This window comes from Ranitomeya variabilis, chromosome 6, assembly GCF_051348905.1.
Source record: "Ranitomeya variabilis isolate aRanVar5 chromosome 6, aRanVar5.hap1, whole genome shotgun sequence".
Taxonomy (NCBI): domain Eukaryota; kingdom Metazoa; phylum Chordata; class Amphibia; order Anura; family Dendrobatidae; genus Ranitomeya; species Ranitomeya variabilis.
Window position 1 is genome coordinate 426,288,306 of NC_135237.1, and position 12,711 is coordinate 426,301,016.

Here is a 12,711-nt window from a genome sequence, read left to right on the forward strand (position 1 = left end):
ACTTGGTCTTCACCCTCAACTTTCTTTAGACACTATCGGTTGGACTTAAATTCTTCTTCAGACCCCACCTTTGGTAGAAGGGTTCTGGAAGCGGTAGTCCCTCCCTAATGTAGACAGTCTCTGCAATTCTCTCCGTGGTGCCGTCATGGGGGACAGAGAAAATAGTAGTTACTCACCGATAACGGTGTTTCTCTGAGCCCATGACGGCACCCGTACATTCCCTCCCTCACGCGTGGGTGTGCACACATTTAAAATGTTAGTTATGTATATAATCTATAAGCACGCGGTATCTTTATTTAAGGTTTAGTAATGTAGTAACATTTGTGATCATTAACCTGATGTTCCCGTTATACTCTGCAAACAAACTGATGCGGGAGAGAGGTACCGCCTTTTTATCTGTAGGTTTCCTGTCCTTGGTGGGCGGATCCCCTCTCTCCGTGGTGCCGTCATGGGCTCAGAGAAACACCGTTATCGGTGAGTAACTACTATTTTCCCGCTCCTCGCGACGCCCGGGTGACCGCTCCATGCATTGCAGTCTTGCAAGATGATGATGTAGTGGTCTCGTGAGAGCGCTACGTCATCATCTTGCGAGACCGCAATGCACTCTTGGGACCGGAGTGCGCGAGGAGCGTCGGTAAACGCTTCGCCTGGATTCGGGGCCAACGGAAGGTGAGTATATAACTATTTTTTTATTTTAATTCTTTTTTTTAACAGGGATATGATGCCCACATTGCAATGTACTGCGTGGGCTGTGCAATGTACTACGTGGGCTGTGCAATGTGCCGAATCCTGTGTATTAAATGTATTATTCTAAAATCTTCATAAATAAACTACATACATATTCTAGAATACCCCATGCGTTAGAATCGGGCTACCATCTAGTGATCAATAAGGGGTAAAGAAATATCTCCAGAAATGTTAAATCTCTTGGGGAGAAAATTTTGATAGAAAAATATACATATATAAAACATCTGCAAAAAATAAAGGTCTTGCTGCAAAAAAAATATTTTTTTGACATAAAATAAATTTTATTGCATAAATGAAGCAAAAAATAATTATCAATAAATGAAAAAAAAAAACATTCTGAATTGACACTACTATGATAACCTACTGAATGAATTCTAAAGGTTATTTGGTGTGAAACATGAACTGTAAAAAATATAAACAGAAAACAAAAATAGCTTATTTTCTATATTTTGATTGTTAAAAAAATTGCCTTGTTTTTCTGGACCGTAAGATGGACCTAACTATATCGTGCACCCCAGGTCTAGAAAGCTTCTATTTAAAACTTTTCTCCATAAACTTATTATTAGTGTTTCTCCGCAGCATGTGTAATATACATTTATAGCTTTACAGCACGCACATTACGTACAGTGTGTGTGTGTGTGTGTGTGTATATATATATATATAATGTATAATATATATGTATATTTTTTTTTAATAGTTATTGCTGTTAAATGGGGGAGAGGCAAAAACAATACAAAAGAAAAGGTCTGATCATATCCTTGTATTAGCCATGCTTTATATTTAGTCACTTGTATAAGTAATTTTCTTTGCCTCTAACATTAAATCTTATTTTGCTTTTAGAACTTATAATGAAAATTAACAAGTTGAAGACACAGAGATGTTTGTAAGTGTTAACAGCGGGGAATCCCTTATACCCTGCAGTACAGTATGTGGATCCCTCCTGTCGTGCGATCCTTTTTATTATACCATACATGTAATTTTTCTTACTGTATACAATTTACAGAACCTCAGACTCTCAGGGCGTGTTTGTCTCAGCAAGCAGCTGAACTACAGGCTCCAGCAACCTTCCTTCATGTGGGTCTCCATGCAGCATTTAGTGACTGCAGAATGGATCTAGGGATCCGCAGTCTCTCCCTAGATAACTTATCTTTACATTATAGATACAAGAAAATGCTATGTAACCTGGCAGACAGAAAATGTAATAATGTCTGAATGAATAATTGATTGTTATAATCTACATTTAGGTAAATCTGGTGATTCTACACGTTTCACACGATGAAGTCAGTCCTACTGTCTGCGGATGATGAATATTACCAGAGCTCTTCGTTTGTGACTTAATGCATACCACACCAAATACCTGAATTATTGTTTGCTGGAGCCTCTTGACAAGCATCCCATTGTAGATACAATGGCTGTATATAGGCATTCTTGTTCTCACTGACCCTTGTTGAATACCTGAGGTTTAATATTTCAGAGCTGATAACCAGTGCGACAATGAAAGCCTTATGTTTTTCCAAGCTTTCCCATTGAATCTAATGATCTCTGAGACTGGGTCACAAACCATGATTGCCAATGTAATTCTTTGCCAAATTGTCACTCACTTTACATGCAGCATTCGGAGAAACATACCGTACTTAAATGTGGCTATTGACAACATTCTGCTGTATATGCTATCTGCCCTAATTTATAGTAAAATCAGCCTTGTGGGTAGTTAATATTCTCTTGTGCTTGACACGAGTTAGGCTGAGGCTACACGGTGACTTCGACAAAATTTGCTCAGGCCAGAATTGCTTTGTACTGCTACATCACAGCATAATGCAGGTGACTGGAGCTGCATTGCAACCCCAGGGTATCGAGACTGCAACAAGCAAATCACAAAAATATGGATTCAGTCTCATTATTATTATTATTATTATTATTTTTTTAACAACTTGCTTGTCATGCCCCCATGATGTTCACCTGCATTACACTGCAATATAGCACTGGCACATAGCAATCTTTGCCAAATATTGCCACCAAAGTCATCGTCAAACCTCAGCCTTGATGGTATTTTTTTTCCCCTATATTGTAAACCATGATGGGAGTTTGTTTCATTATCATGATAAATTGCTTATATAGCAACTCCCCACTATAAGGTAATAGAATCATAGAATGTTAGAGTTGGAAAGGGACCTCATGGGTGATCTCTTCTAACCCCCTGATATAACAGCATTGCTGTATAAGCAAGCTACAAAATTCTATCAGTTTATTGGGTCTACAAAAGAGCCTTTCTTAGCCCACTAACCTTTTATGCAATGTGCGGATTTGACTATGTAATTGAAGAGATACAACATTCCTCACAATGCAGTATTGCATCTCATAAAACTGCACGTACTCTTCTTTAGCTAACTGAGCAAACCTTGAAACGTATGTGCATCATACAGCCGTAGCCAAAAGTTTTGAGGTTGACACAAATTTTGGATTTCACAAAGTTTGCTGCTTCAGTGTTTTTAGATCTTTCAGTCAGATGTTTCTATGGTTACTGAATTATAAGCATTTCATAAGTGTTTAATCGTTTACTGACAAATACATTACGTTTATGTAAAGTTTCAATATTTACTGTGTGACCATTATTTTTCAAGACTTCTGCACTTCACTCTGACAGCTGAATATCTGCTTCTGGGCTAAATCCTAAATGATGACCCATTCTTGTCTAATCAATGCTTGAATGCTCACAATTCTGTGGTTTTGTTTGTCCTGCTTTTTGAGGGTTGGCCACAGGTTCTCAATGAGATTGCGATCTGGGAAGCTTTCTAAATATGAACTCAAAATGTCAATGTTTTGTTCTTTGAGACACTTAGTTACATCTGTAGCTGTGTGACAGTGGGGCTCCATCATGCTGGAAAAAGCATTGTTAAAGGGAACCTGTCCCCCCCCAAAATCGAAGGTGAGCTAATTCCACCAGCATCGGGCTTATCTACAGCATTCTGGAATGCTGTAGATAAGCCCCCGATGTATCCTGAAAGATGAGAAAAAGAGGTTAGATTATACTCACCCAGGGGCAGTCCGGTCCGGTGGGCGTCGCGGTCCGGGGCCTCCCATCTTACTACGATGAGGTCCTCTTCTTGTCTTTACGCTCTGGCACAGGTGTACTTTATCTGCCCTGTTGAGGGCAGAGCAACGAACTGCAGTGTGCAGGCGCCGGGAAAGGTCAGAGAGGCCCAGCGCCTGCACACTGCAGTACTTTGCTCTGCCCTCAACAGGGCAGACAAAGTACGCCTGCGCCAGAGCCGCAGCGTGAAGACAAGAAGAGGACGTCATCCTATGAAGATGGGAGGCCCCGGACCGCGACGCCCATCGGATCGGACCGCCCGCCCAGGTGAGTATAATCTAACCTCTTTTTCTCATCTTTCAGGATACATCGAGGGCATATCTACAGCATTCCAGCATTCTGTAGATAAGCCCCTGATGCCGGTGGGCTTAGCTCACCTTCGATTTTGGGGATGACAGGTTCCCTTTAATCACCATATTGCTCCTGTTAAAAGTTTCTATTCATTGCAGTGTTCTTTGGCAAAACTGTGAGTGAGCCCACTCCATGGATGACAGTCAACTCCACATGCACGTGAACGATCTCGGGCTGCTTTACTGTTGGCATGACACAGGACTTATGGCAGTGCCACCTTTTCTCCTGCGGACAATCATGAGACTATTCATATGTTGGACTTTTCATCCTATGGATTAAGATCACTCACAATTTTGTCTAAGAACACTATCATGAGTAAGTAATGGGATCTAACCATCCTCCAAGAGCAACTTCTCACAACATTCAAGGATCAATTTGGTGATGAATAATGCTTTTTTCCAGCATGATGGAGACCGTGTCACAAGGCAAAAGTGATAACAAAGTGAGTCAGTGAACAAAACGGTTACATTTTTGGTCCATGGCCAGGAAACTACCCAGATCTCAATCCCATTGAGAACCTGAATTCTCAAAAACCAAATGGACCAACAGAAATTGTGCCAAGCACTGATTAGACGTGCACTGGCTCAGAAACAGACAGCTATGCCAGGCTGAAGGGCAGTACTCTTGAAAAATAAGGGACAACACTGTAAATATTAAGGCTATGTGCACACAGTCAGGATTTCTTGCAGAAATTTCCTGAGCAAAACCGGACATTTTCTGCAAGAAATCTGCATACGTTTTTTGAGTGTTTTTCTCGCTTTTTTACCGCGTTTTTGGTGCGGTTTTTTGGCGGATTTTTCTGGAGGTTCCCAATGCAATAATATAGTGGGGAATCCGCAAAAAAATCTGCAAAATTAATGAACATGCTGTGTTTTTTACCGCAATGTGTTTTTTTCTGGAATGCATAGTGTATGCGTTTTTATAGCGAAAAATCTGCAACGTGTGCACACAGCCTAAGTCTTTACTTAAAATTTGTAATAAGTGTAGAAACTTATGAAATGCTTATAATTCTACTTCAGTTACCATAAAAACATCTAAAAGATTTAAAAACATTGAAACAACAAACTTGTGAAAATCAAAATTTATGTCAGTCTCAAAGCTTTTGGCCACGACTGTAGTTACCGAAGCATATTCTATCATATGTTCCCATTTCCAACACGTTTTACCCCTCCCTCAATGCTACAATTCAGGAAAGAAAATCAGCTCAACAATCTGTTCTTATCCTAAACAGGGATGCCCAGAGACTTGAAGAATTTTACACTAAAAACCAACAGCTAAGAGAGCAGCAGAAGGCGCTACATGACACAATCAAAGTTCTTGAAGACAGGTAAAATAGTTTGATTATTCCTGAGGTGTCTTGAAAATGTTTACAATAGGGCACATTTAAAAAAATCGGTTTGGTTAGGTTTTATCATAAATATGCTTGGGCAATTGGTTAGTCTGTCGTTTTTGTGTCTGAATTCAGTCGCATGACATTTTCTCTGTCGCCTCATTGGGGGACACAGGACCATGGGTGTTATGCTGCTGTCCACTAGGAGGCGACACTATGCATAATCTGAAAAAGATTAACCGTGGCTCCTCCTCTGCAGTATACACCCCTGGACAGCGTCAGCCTTCTCCAGTTTTTGCTTAGTGTCGCATAGGAGGCACACCTAAAACATTTTTTTTTTTTACTCCGTTTTTTTTCCGACGGACTACAGATGAAGAAAAGTGGGTCTCCTGTGAGACTCCCGGCATGGCTCCTTCCTCGGCTCCCTATTATGGGGTGCCCGGTTGAAGTCGAGATGGCTATTCCCCATGTCGCTCCTTCCCCAGTCCCTCGGGTGCTGGTTCGAAGTCGAGACTCCCCTCCTTCCCCAATTCCTTTTGGTTTCTGGGTTGAGGTCGAGGTGAGGATTACGCCCCCTGATGGTCACAGCAGCACCCTCTCTAATCCCCCTCTGGGAGGCATTAGGTTGAGACGCCTCAGGTAGGGCCTGTACAGGCAGCACTCTGCAGCTCCCAGCAATGGGCCAGCACACTGCACCTGCAACCAGGGACCCCAGCCCAGCTGCGGGCTCCTGTCGGGGCCGGGGGGAGTGCAGGCAAGCATGGCACAATAGAAACACGGGGCTCCCTGCGCCCCTGTCTCTGCGGTTGCACCAGCTCTATACTGCCTCAGGGGGACCTCTCACCGGGCCCCCCTTTCCGCTTATACCCCCACCGCTATCCTGCCTTTAAATCCGGGGGGTCCGGTTCAGATCCGACCCCCTCCCGGACTTTTGCGCCGGCCTGAAGCCTTTCTGGGCATCAGGCATCTAATTTAGGCTGCGGCTTCGGCCTAGCTGAAGCCGCCGCCTCTCCGCCCCCCCGGCCCGCCCCCCGGATGACAAATATGACACTCTACAGTGTTATAGAGGGGACGGATCGAGACAGAAAGGGCGCATTTTTACACAGCTCTGCCCCCTTTACCCCCTTCCTCCTCTTCTTGGCGGCCATTTCTGCTGCAGATTAACCCTGCATCTCCCGGTCAGCAGGACCAGGCCAGCCAGTCTCTGGGGGACACAGGACTGTGGATCTTCGGCGCTGGACCTAGGGGCAAACTGGTGGGGTAAGATCACAGCTGGGTTTTTTACTCGGCTCTGAATCCATATTCCCTGTAAGGCTCCCCTATAGGTTCCTCTGCATAGCTATTCATGTAGGTCCTCTGCATAGCCAGCCCTCATGCACTATGTGCACTATGCCAGGCTCAAGGTCCAAGAGAACCAGGCAGGACTGCTATTATGCATTCTGCACAGCCTGCAGAACCGCTCTCCCCAGCGGCAGCACGTACCCGCACTGCCAGGACTGCATCCAGACTACTGTGTCAGAGCCTCAAGAAGCCCCTGCCAATGCTTCGGTGTCTACACTGTGTTCCAAATTATTATGCACAAAGAGTTTAGGAGTGATAAGGTTAGAATTTCTTTGTTTGTCATTTAAACTCATTGATGGTGATGTGTGTCAGGGCTCTTTATATCACTGAAAGCAATTGCAGATACCTGTGCAAATTAGTTTGGCAGGTGTGTCCAAATAAAGGCAAGACTACTTAAGAAGGCTGTTCCACATTATTAAGCAGCCTACATTTTTTGCCAAAATGGGAAAGAAAAAGGATGTGTCGGCTGCTGAGAAGCAACAAATTGTGGAGTATTTAGGTCAAGGCATGACTACAATCAACATTGCCATGACACTTCATCGTGATCATCGCACAATCAAGAAGTATGTAGCTGATTCCCAGCACACACGTGTGCGTGGTGATAAGGAAAAATTGAGGACTCTTTCCAATAGGCAATTGCGTAAGGTTAAAAGAGCAGCTGCAAAAATGCCTTGTCATAGCAGCAGATAAGTTTTTGAAGCTGCTGTTGCCTCCAACGTCCCCAGAACAACAAGATGCAGGGTCCTTCAGAGGTTTGTAGCTGTGGGTAAGCCATCCTGTCGACCACCTCTATCCACTGCACACAAGCAGAAACGGCTCCAGTGGGCCAAACGATACATGAAGACTGACTTCCAAACTGTATTGTTCACCGATGAGTGCTGTGCAACGCTCGATGGTCCAGATGGATGGAGTGGAGGATGGCTGGTTGATGGACACCCCATGAAAACACGGCTAAGGCGCCAACAAGGAGGAGGTGGAGTAATATTTTGGGCTGGAATCATCAGGAGAGAGATTATCGGCCCCTTTATGATCCCTGAAGGGGTAAAGATGAACTCCATAATCTATGTGGAGTTTCTAAAACAACATTTCCTGCCATGGTTCAAGAGGAAGAACCGTGCTTTCTGCAGCAAGATCATTTTCATGTATGATAATGCACCGTCTCATGCTGCAAAAAACACATCTGCATCTCTGGCTGCTATGGGCATAAAAGAGGACAAACTTATGGTGTGGCCACCATCTTCCCCTGACCTCAACCCCATTGAGAACCTCTGGAGCATCATCAAAAGGAGTGTCTATGATGGCGGGAGGCAGTTCACATCTAAGCAACAGCTCTGGGAGGGTATTCTGTCAACATGCAAAACAATTGAAGCAGAAACCATCCAAAAACTGACAAATTCAATGGACGAGAGAGTTCAGAAGCTTCTTTCGAACAAGGGGTCCTATGTGCAAATGTAACATCACCTAGAATAAAGTTTTCACTTGAAAACTGTTTGATTTCATTTTGTAATAAGCTGATAATGCTTATAACTTCACAATTTTCCATTTTTTTTTGTTCAAAATAAAAAAAGGTTGAAAACTCTGCTGTGCATAATAATTTGGAACATGCATTTTGAGTTTTTATTTTTTTTAAAAAAGATACTGTTTTCATAGGCAGTTTGTTCCAAAACATTGCAATTATACTAGAATAGTAGATGACTGGAAAATAACAATGACTGCAATTCAGATAGGTAATTTAGAGAAAATATGAGGAAATATTATTTGCATAATAATTTGGAACACAGTATAATGCCACGCCGGAATGGGTCACTCAGATGTCGCAATCTATGACGCAGTCTATAGATAACCTAACCTCCACATTGCTTCAGGCTCTGCAGAGTCATGCCTCGGCTATGACCGTTACCCAGCAAAGGGAGAGCTTGACTCAGGAACAGGACGAACCTGGCACATCCACGTCTAGGTCAGGACGCAAGCAGACCCATATGTCAAGTCCATTTGCGTCATCCCATAGCAAACGGTCATCCCCTTCTTGGGAGAGACACCGTAGTTCCAGGTCATCTAGACCATCCCCTTCCAGGGGCAGACAATGCAGATCTCCGCAATCCCTGACCAGAGAAGGCCTCCCCAGCTCACCCAGCAGGGGACGCCTCAGTGATACACACGATTCGGAAGGCATCTGTGATTCCGACTCAGACAGGGAAACGGAGGGGTCCCTGATCCCAATTCCCCCCTAGCAATACAGCGCTAGTTGAGGACATAATCTCTTCCATTCATCGGGTGCTGGACATTTCTGATCCGCCACCAGAGGCCCCAGAACACAAGATTTCCTTTGAAGGACCTCTGAAGCCGCCTAACGTTTCTCTAACCACCCAAAGTTTAAGGCAATCCTTAAAAAGCAGCTCTCACAGCCTGAGAAAAAATTCGCTAATCGCAAATATCTGGAGGCGAGGTACCCCTTCCCGCAGAAGGACACCAAGGAATGGACAGATCCACCCGAAGTGGACCCACCAGTCTCTAGACTAGCAGCACAGACCCTCCTTTCACTGCCAGATAGCTCAACCCTCAGGGACGCAGCAGACCGGCAGGTAGAACGCAAGGCTCGTTCAATTTTCAAGGCTGCAGGGGCATTCCTGGCTCCCGCGGTCGCTTCAGTTTGGGTTACCAAGGCCATTCTGGCCTGGGCCAAAAATGTACAAGCTGGCCTCCAAGCATCCGCTCCTGAGCTGTCGGACCAAGCGGTTCAAATAGCAGTTGAAGCAGATTACATGCTTCATGCAGCTCTGGATTCAGCAAGGGGTGTAGCGGGGATAGCATCAAACGCCATCACAATTTGGCGTATCCTCTGGCTGCGGGAATGGAAAGCGGACACAGCCTCAAAGAAGTCCCTCACGCACCTCCCCTACCTCAGTGGGCGACTTTTCGGTGAACAGTTGGACGCGATGATATCCAACGCCACCGGGGGTGAGAGTACCTCTCTTCCCCAACTGAAACCTAAACGTACTTAAAGGAAGGGTAACCAAACTCTATTCCGATCCTTTCGGAACTCCTTGGGCTGGTCCGTCTCGCGTCCAGCACAAAATCTTAACCGTTCCCCACGCAGGGACAACTCACGATCGACGCAAAGGTCGGACAAGACCTGGCAGTCAAAAGCAGGCCAGTCTAAGCCCAGAGGGGGAAAATCTCAGACTTTCTCCTCATCATGACTCACGGACTCCGGAAGACACTACACCCGTAGGCGGCCGACTTTTGCTCTTTCATCAAGTCTGGCTGCCCATTACATAAGACAGGTGGGTCAGGGAACCAGTGTCTTCTGGATACAAGATAGAGTTCACCTCCAACCCACCAGACCGATTCTTCCTCTCTGTCCCCCCAAAACCACCAGCCAAGGCTCGTGCCTTCCAACAAGTAGTCTCCTCGCTTTTTCAAGCAGGAGTCATAGTACCGGTCCCCACGGCCGAGCGCTTCCGAGGGTTCTACTCCAATCTATTCGTAGTTCCCAAGAAAGGAGGCAGCGTACGGCCGATACTGGACCTAAAACAACTAAACAAATATGTACGGGTCCGTCACTTCCGCATGGAGTCCCTTCGGTCCATCATTGCGTCCATGGAGAAGGGAGAATATCTTGCCTCTATAGACATACAAGACACATACCTGCATGTATCGATTGCACCTGCCCATCAGAGATTTCTCAGGTTCGCAATCGACCAGGACCACTACCAGTTCGTGGCTCTCCCGTTCGGACTCGCCACGGCTCCCAGAGTGTTTACCAAAGTCATGGCAGCCACCATGGTCGTCCTGCACTCCAGAGGCATAGTAGTCGTTCCATACTTGGACAATCTACTCATCAAGGCTCCCACCTTCAAGGACTGCGAGCTAAGCGTCTCAATCACAATCGACACTCTGAGTCGCATGGGCTGGTTAGTCAACCTACAAAAGTCATCATCAACCCCGAGTCAGTCTGACATTCCTGGGAATGCTATTCAATATCTCCAGGGGTCTAGTGCTCCTTCCCAAGGACAAGGCACTGGCTCTCCGCCTAGGAGCTCGCACCCTCCTCCACAAACCCCCTCGATCTCTCCGGTTTGCCATGAGAGTCCTCGGCAGGATGGGGGCAGCAATAGAAGCGGTACGATTTGCCCAATTTCACCTCAGACCTCACCAACTAGCTATTCTCAAGTCCTGGGACGGGAATCCCTTTTCTCTCGACAGGGAGTTCCAGCTAACGTCGACAACCAGGAGGTCCCTGCACTGGTGGCTCAAGCCAACCTCGCTAGCAAAGGGGAAATCCTTTCTCACAGGTCAATGGAAGATTCTGACCACCGATGCGAGCCTGACGGGTTGGGGTGCGGTGCGCCTACACCACAGGGCAAGTGGTCCTCAGTGGAAGCGACCATGCCCATCAACATCCTGGAAATTCGTGCCATCCTCCTGGCATTGAGGGCCTTCCATCACTTACTAGCAGCCTCTCACATCAGAATACAGTTGGACAATGCCACGGCTGTGGCATATGTGAACCACCAAGGGGGGACTTGCAGTGCCCAGGCGATGCGAGAAGTGTCACACATCCTCCACTGGGCAGAGGACACAGGGTCGGTTCTCTCGGCGGTCCACATTCCGGGTGTGGACAACTGAGAAGCAGACTTCCTCAGCCGACAAGGAATAGACTCGGGAGAGTGGTCTCTCCATCCTGAAATTTTTCGCCAGATCTGCCATCGCTGGGGGACCCCGGATGTGGACCTAATGGCATCCCACTTCAATGCCAAGGTCTCCAACTTCATAGCCAGAACACACGATCCGCGGTCACTTGGAGCAGACGCTCTGGTTCAGGACTAGACCCAGTTCCAGCTTCTGTACATTTTTCCACCTCTACCCCTGATATCCAGAGTGGTGAGGAAGATCAAGCAAGAGGAAGTTCCAACCATCCTATTCGCACTGGACTAGCCCAGATGTACATGGTACGCCGACATCGTACAACTTACAGCAGATGCCCCATGGCGCCTCCCCGACCGCCCGGATATTCTATCACAAGGCTCGTTCTACCACCAGGACTCAGGGGCCCTCAATTTGATGGCGTGGCCCTTGAAACCTGGGTTCTAACCCAGGCAGGGCTCTCGCCGGACATTATTGGGACCATGATCAGGGCACGAAAGCCAGCCTCTGCAAAGATCTATTACCGTACCTGGAAAGCTTTCTTTACCTGGTGCGAATGTCGTGACCAGACCCCATTCCCTTATTCCCTCCCCAAACTACTTGGTTTTCTCCAATCGGGTCTGGAGGCCAGGCTGTCCCTGGGCTCGCTTAAGAGCCAGGTGTCAGCCCTCTCAGTGCTTTTTCAAAGGCGCATTGCTACCAAGCCGCAAGTAAGGACATTCCTTCATGGGGTTTCCCGATTGGTTCCCCCCTACAGACGACCACTAGAAACGTGGGACCTCAACCTGGTCCTGACAGCATTGCAGGAACCACCCTTCGAACCCCTTAAGGAGGTTCCGCTCCGCCTTCTATCCCAGAAGGTGGTTTTCCTGATGGCAATCCCCTCGCTACGCAGGGTGTCTGAACTGACAGCACTTTCCTGCAGACGGCCCTTTCTGGCTTATTACCAGGACAACCTTCCGAAGGTTGTGTCCAACTTCCACCTCAATGAGGAAATTTCTCTGCCTTCCCTTTGTCCGGTCCCGGTTCATAGAGTGGAGAAGGCTCTGCATACGCTTGACCTTGTCAGGGCATTGCGTATATATGTGTCTAGGACTGCGTCCTTCCGGAGGTCTGATTCCCTTTTCCTTCTTCCGGAAGGCGGACGCAAGGGTCTGCCAGCTTCCAAAGCTACCCTTGCCAGGTGGATCAAATCCACCATACA

The 12,711-nt window shown here is 46.5% G+C and overlaps 1 protein-coding gene across 5 annotated transcripts in view; it reads left to right on the forward strand.

Annotated features, from left to right (window-relative positions):
- The window catches only part of RBBP8 (RB binding protein 8, endonuclease), a 176,028-nt gene that overhangs the window by 26,713 nt on the left and 136,604 nt on the right, over window positions 1–12,711 (forward strand). For all 5 annotated transcript variants that reach the window (XM_077270349.1, XM_077270346.1, XM_077270345.1 and 2 more), the window contains 2 exons: window positions 1,588–1,630; window positions 5,421–5,516. In XM_077270349.1, coding sequence (XP_077126464.1) covers window positions 1,588–1,630; window positions 5,421–5,516 — 139 coding nt within the window. The remainder of the gene's footprint in view (window positions 1–1,587; window positions 1,631–5,420; window positions 5,517–12,711) is intronic.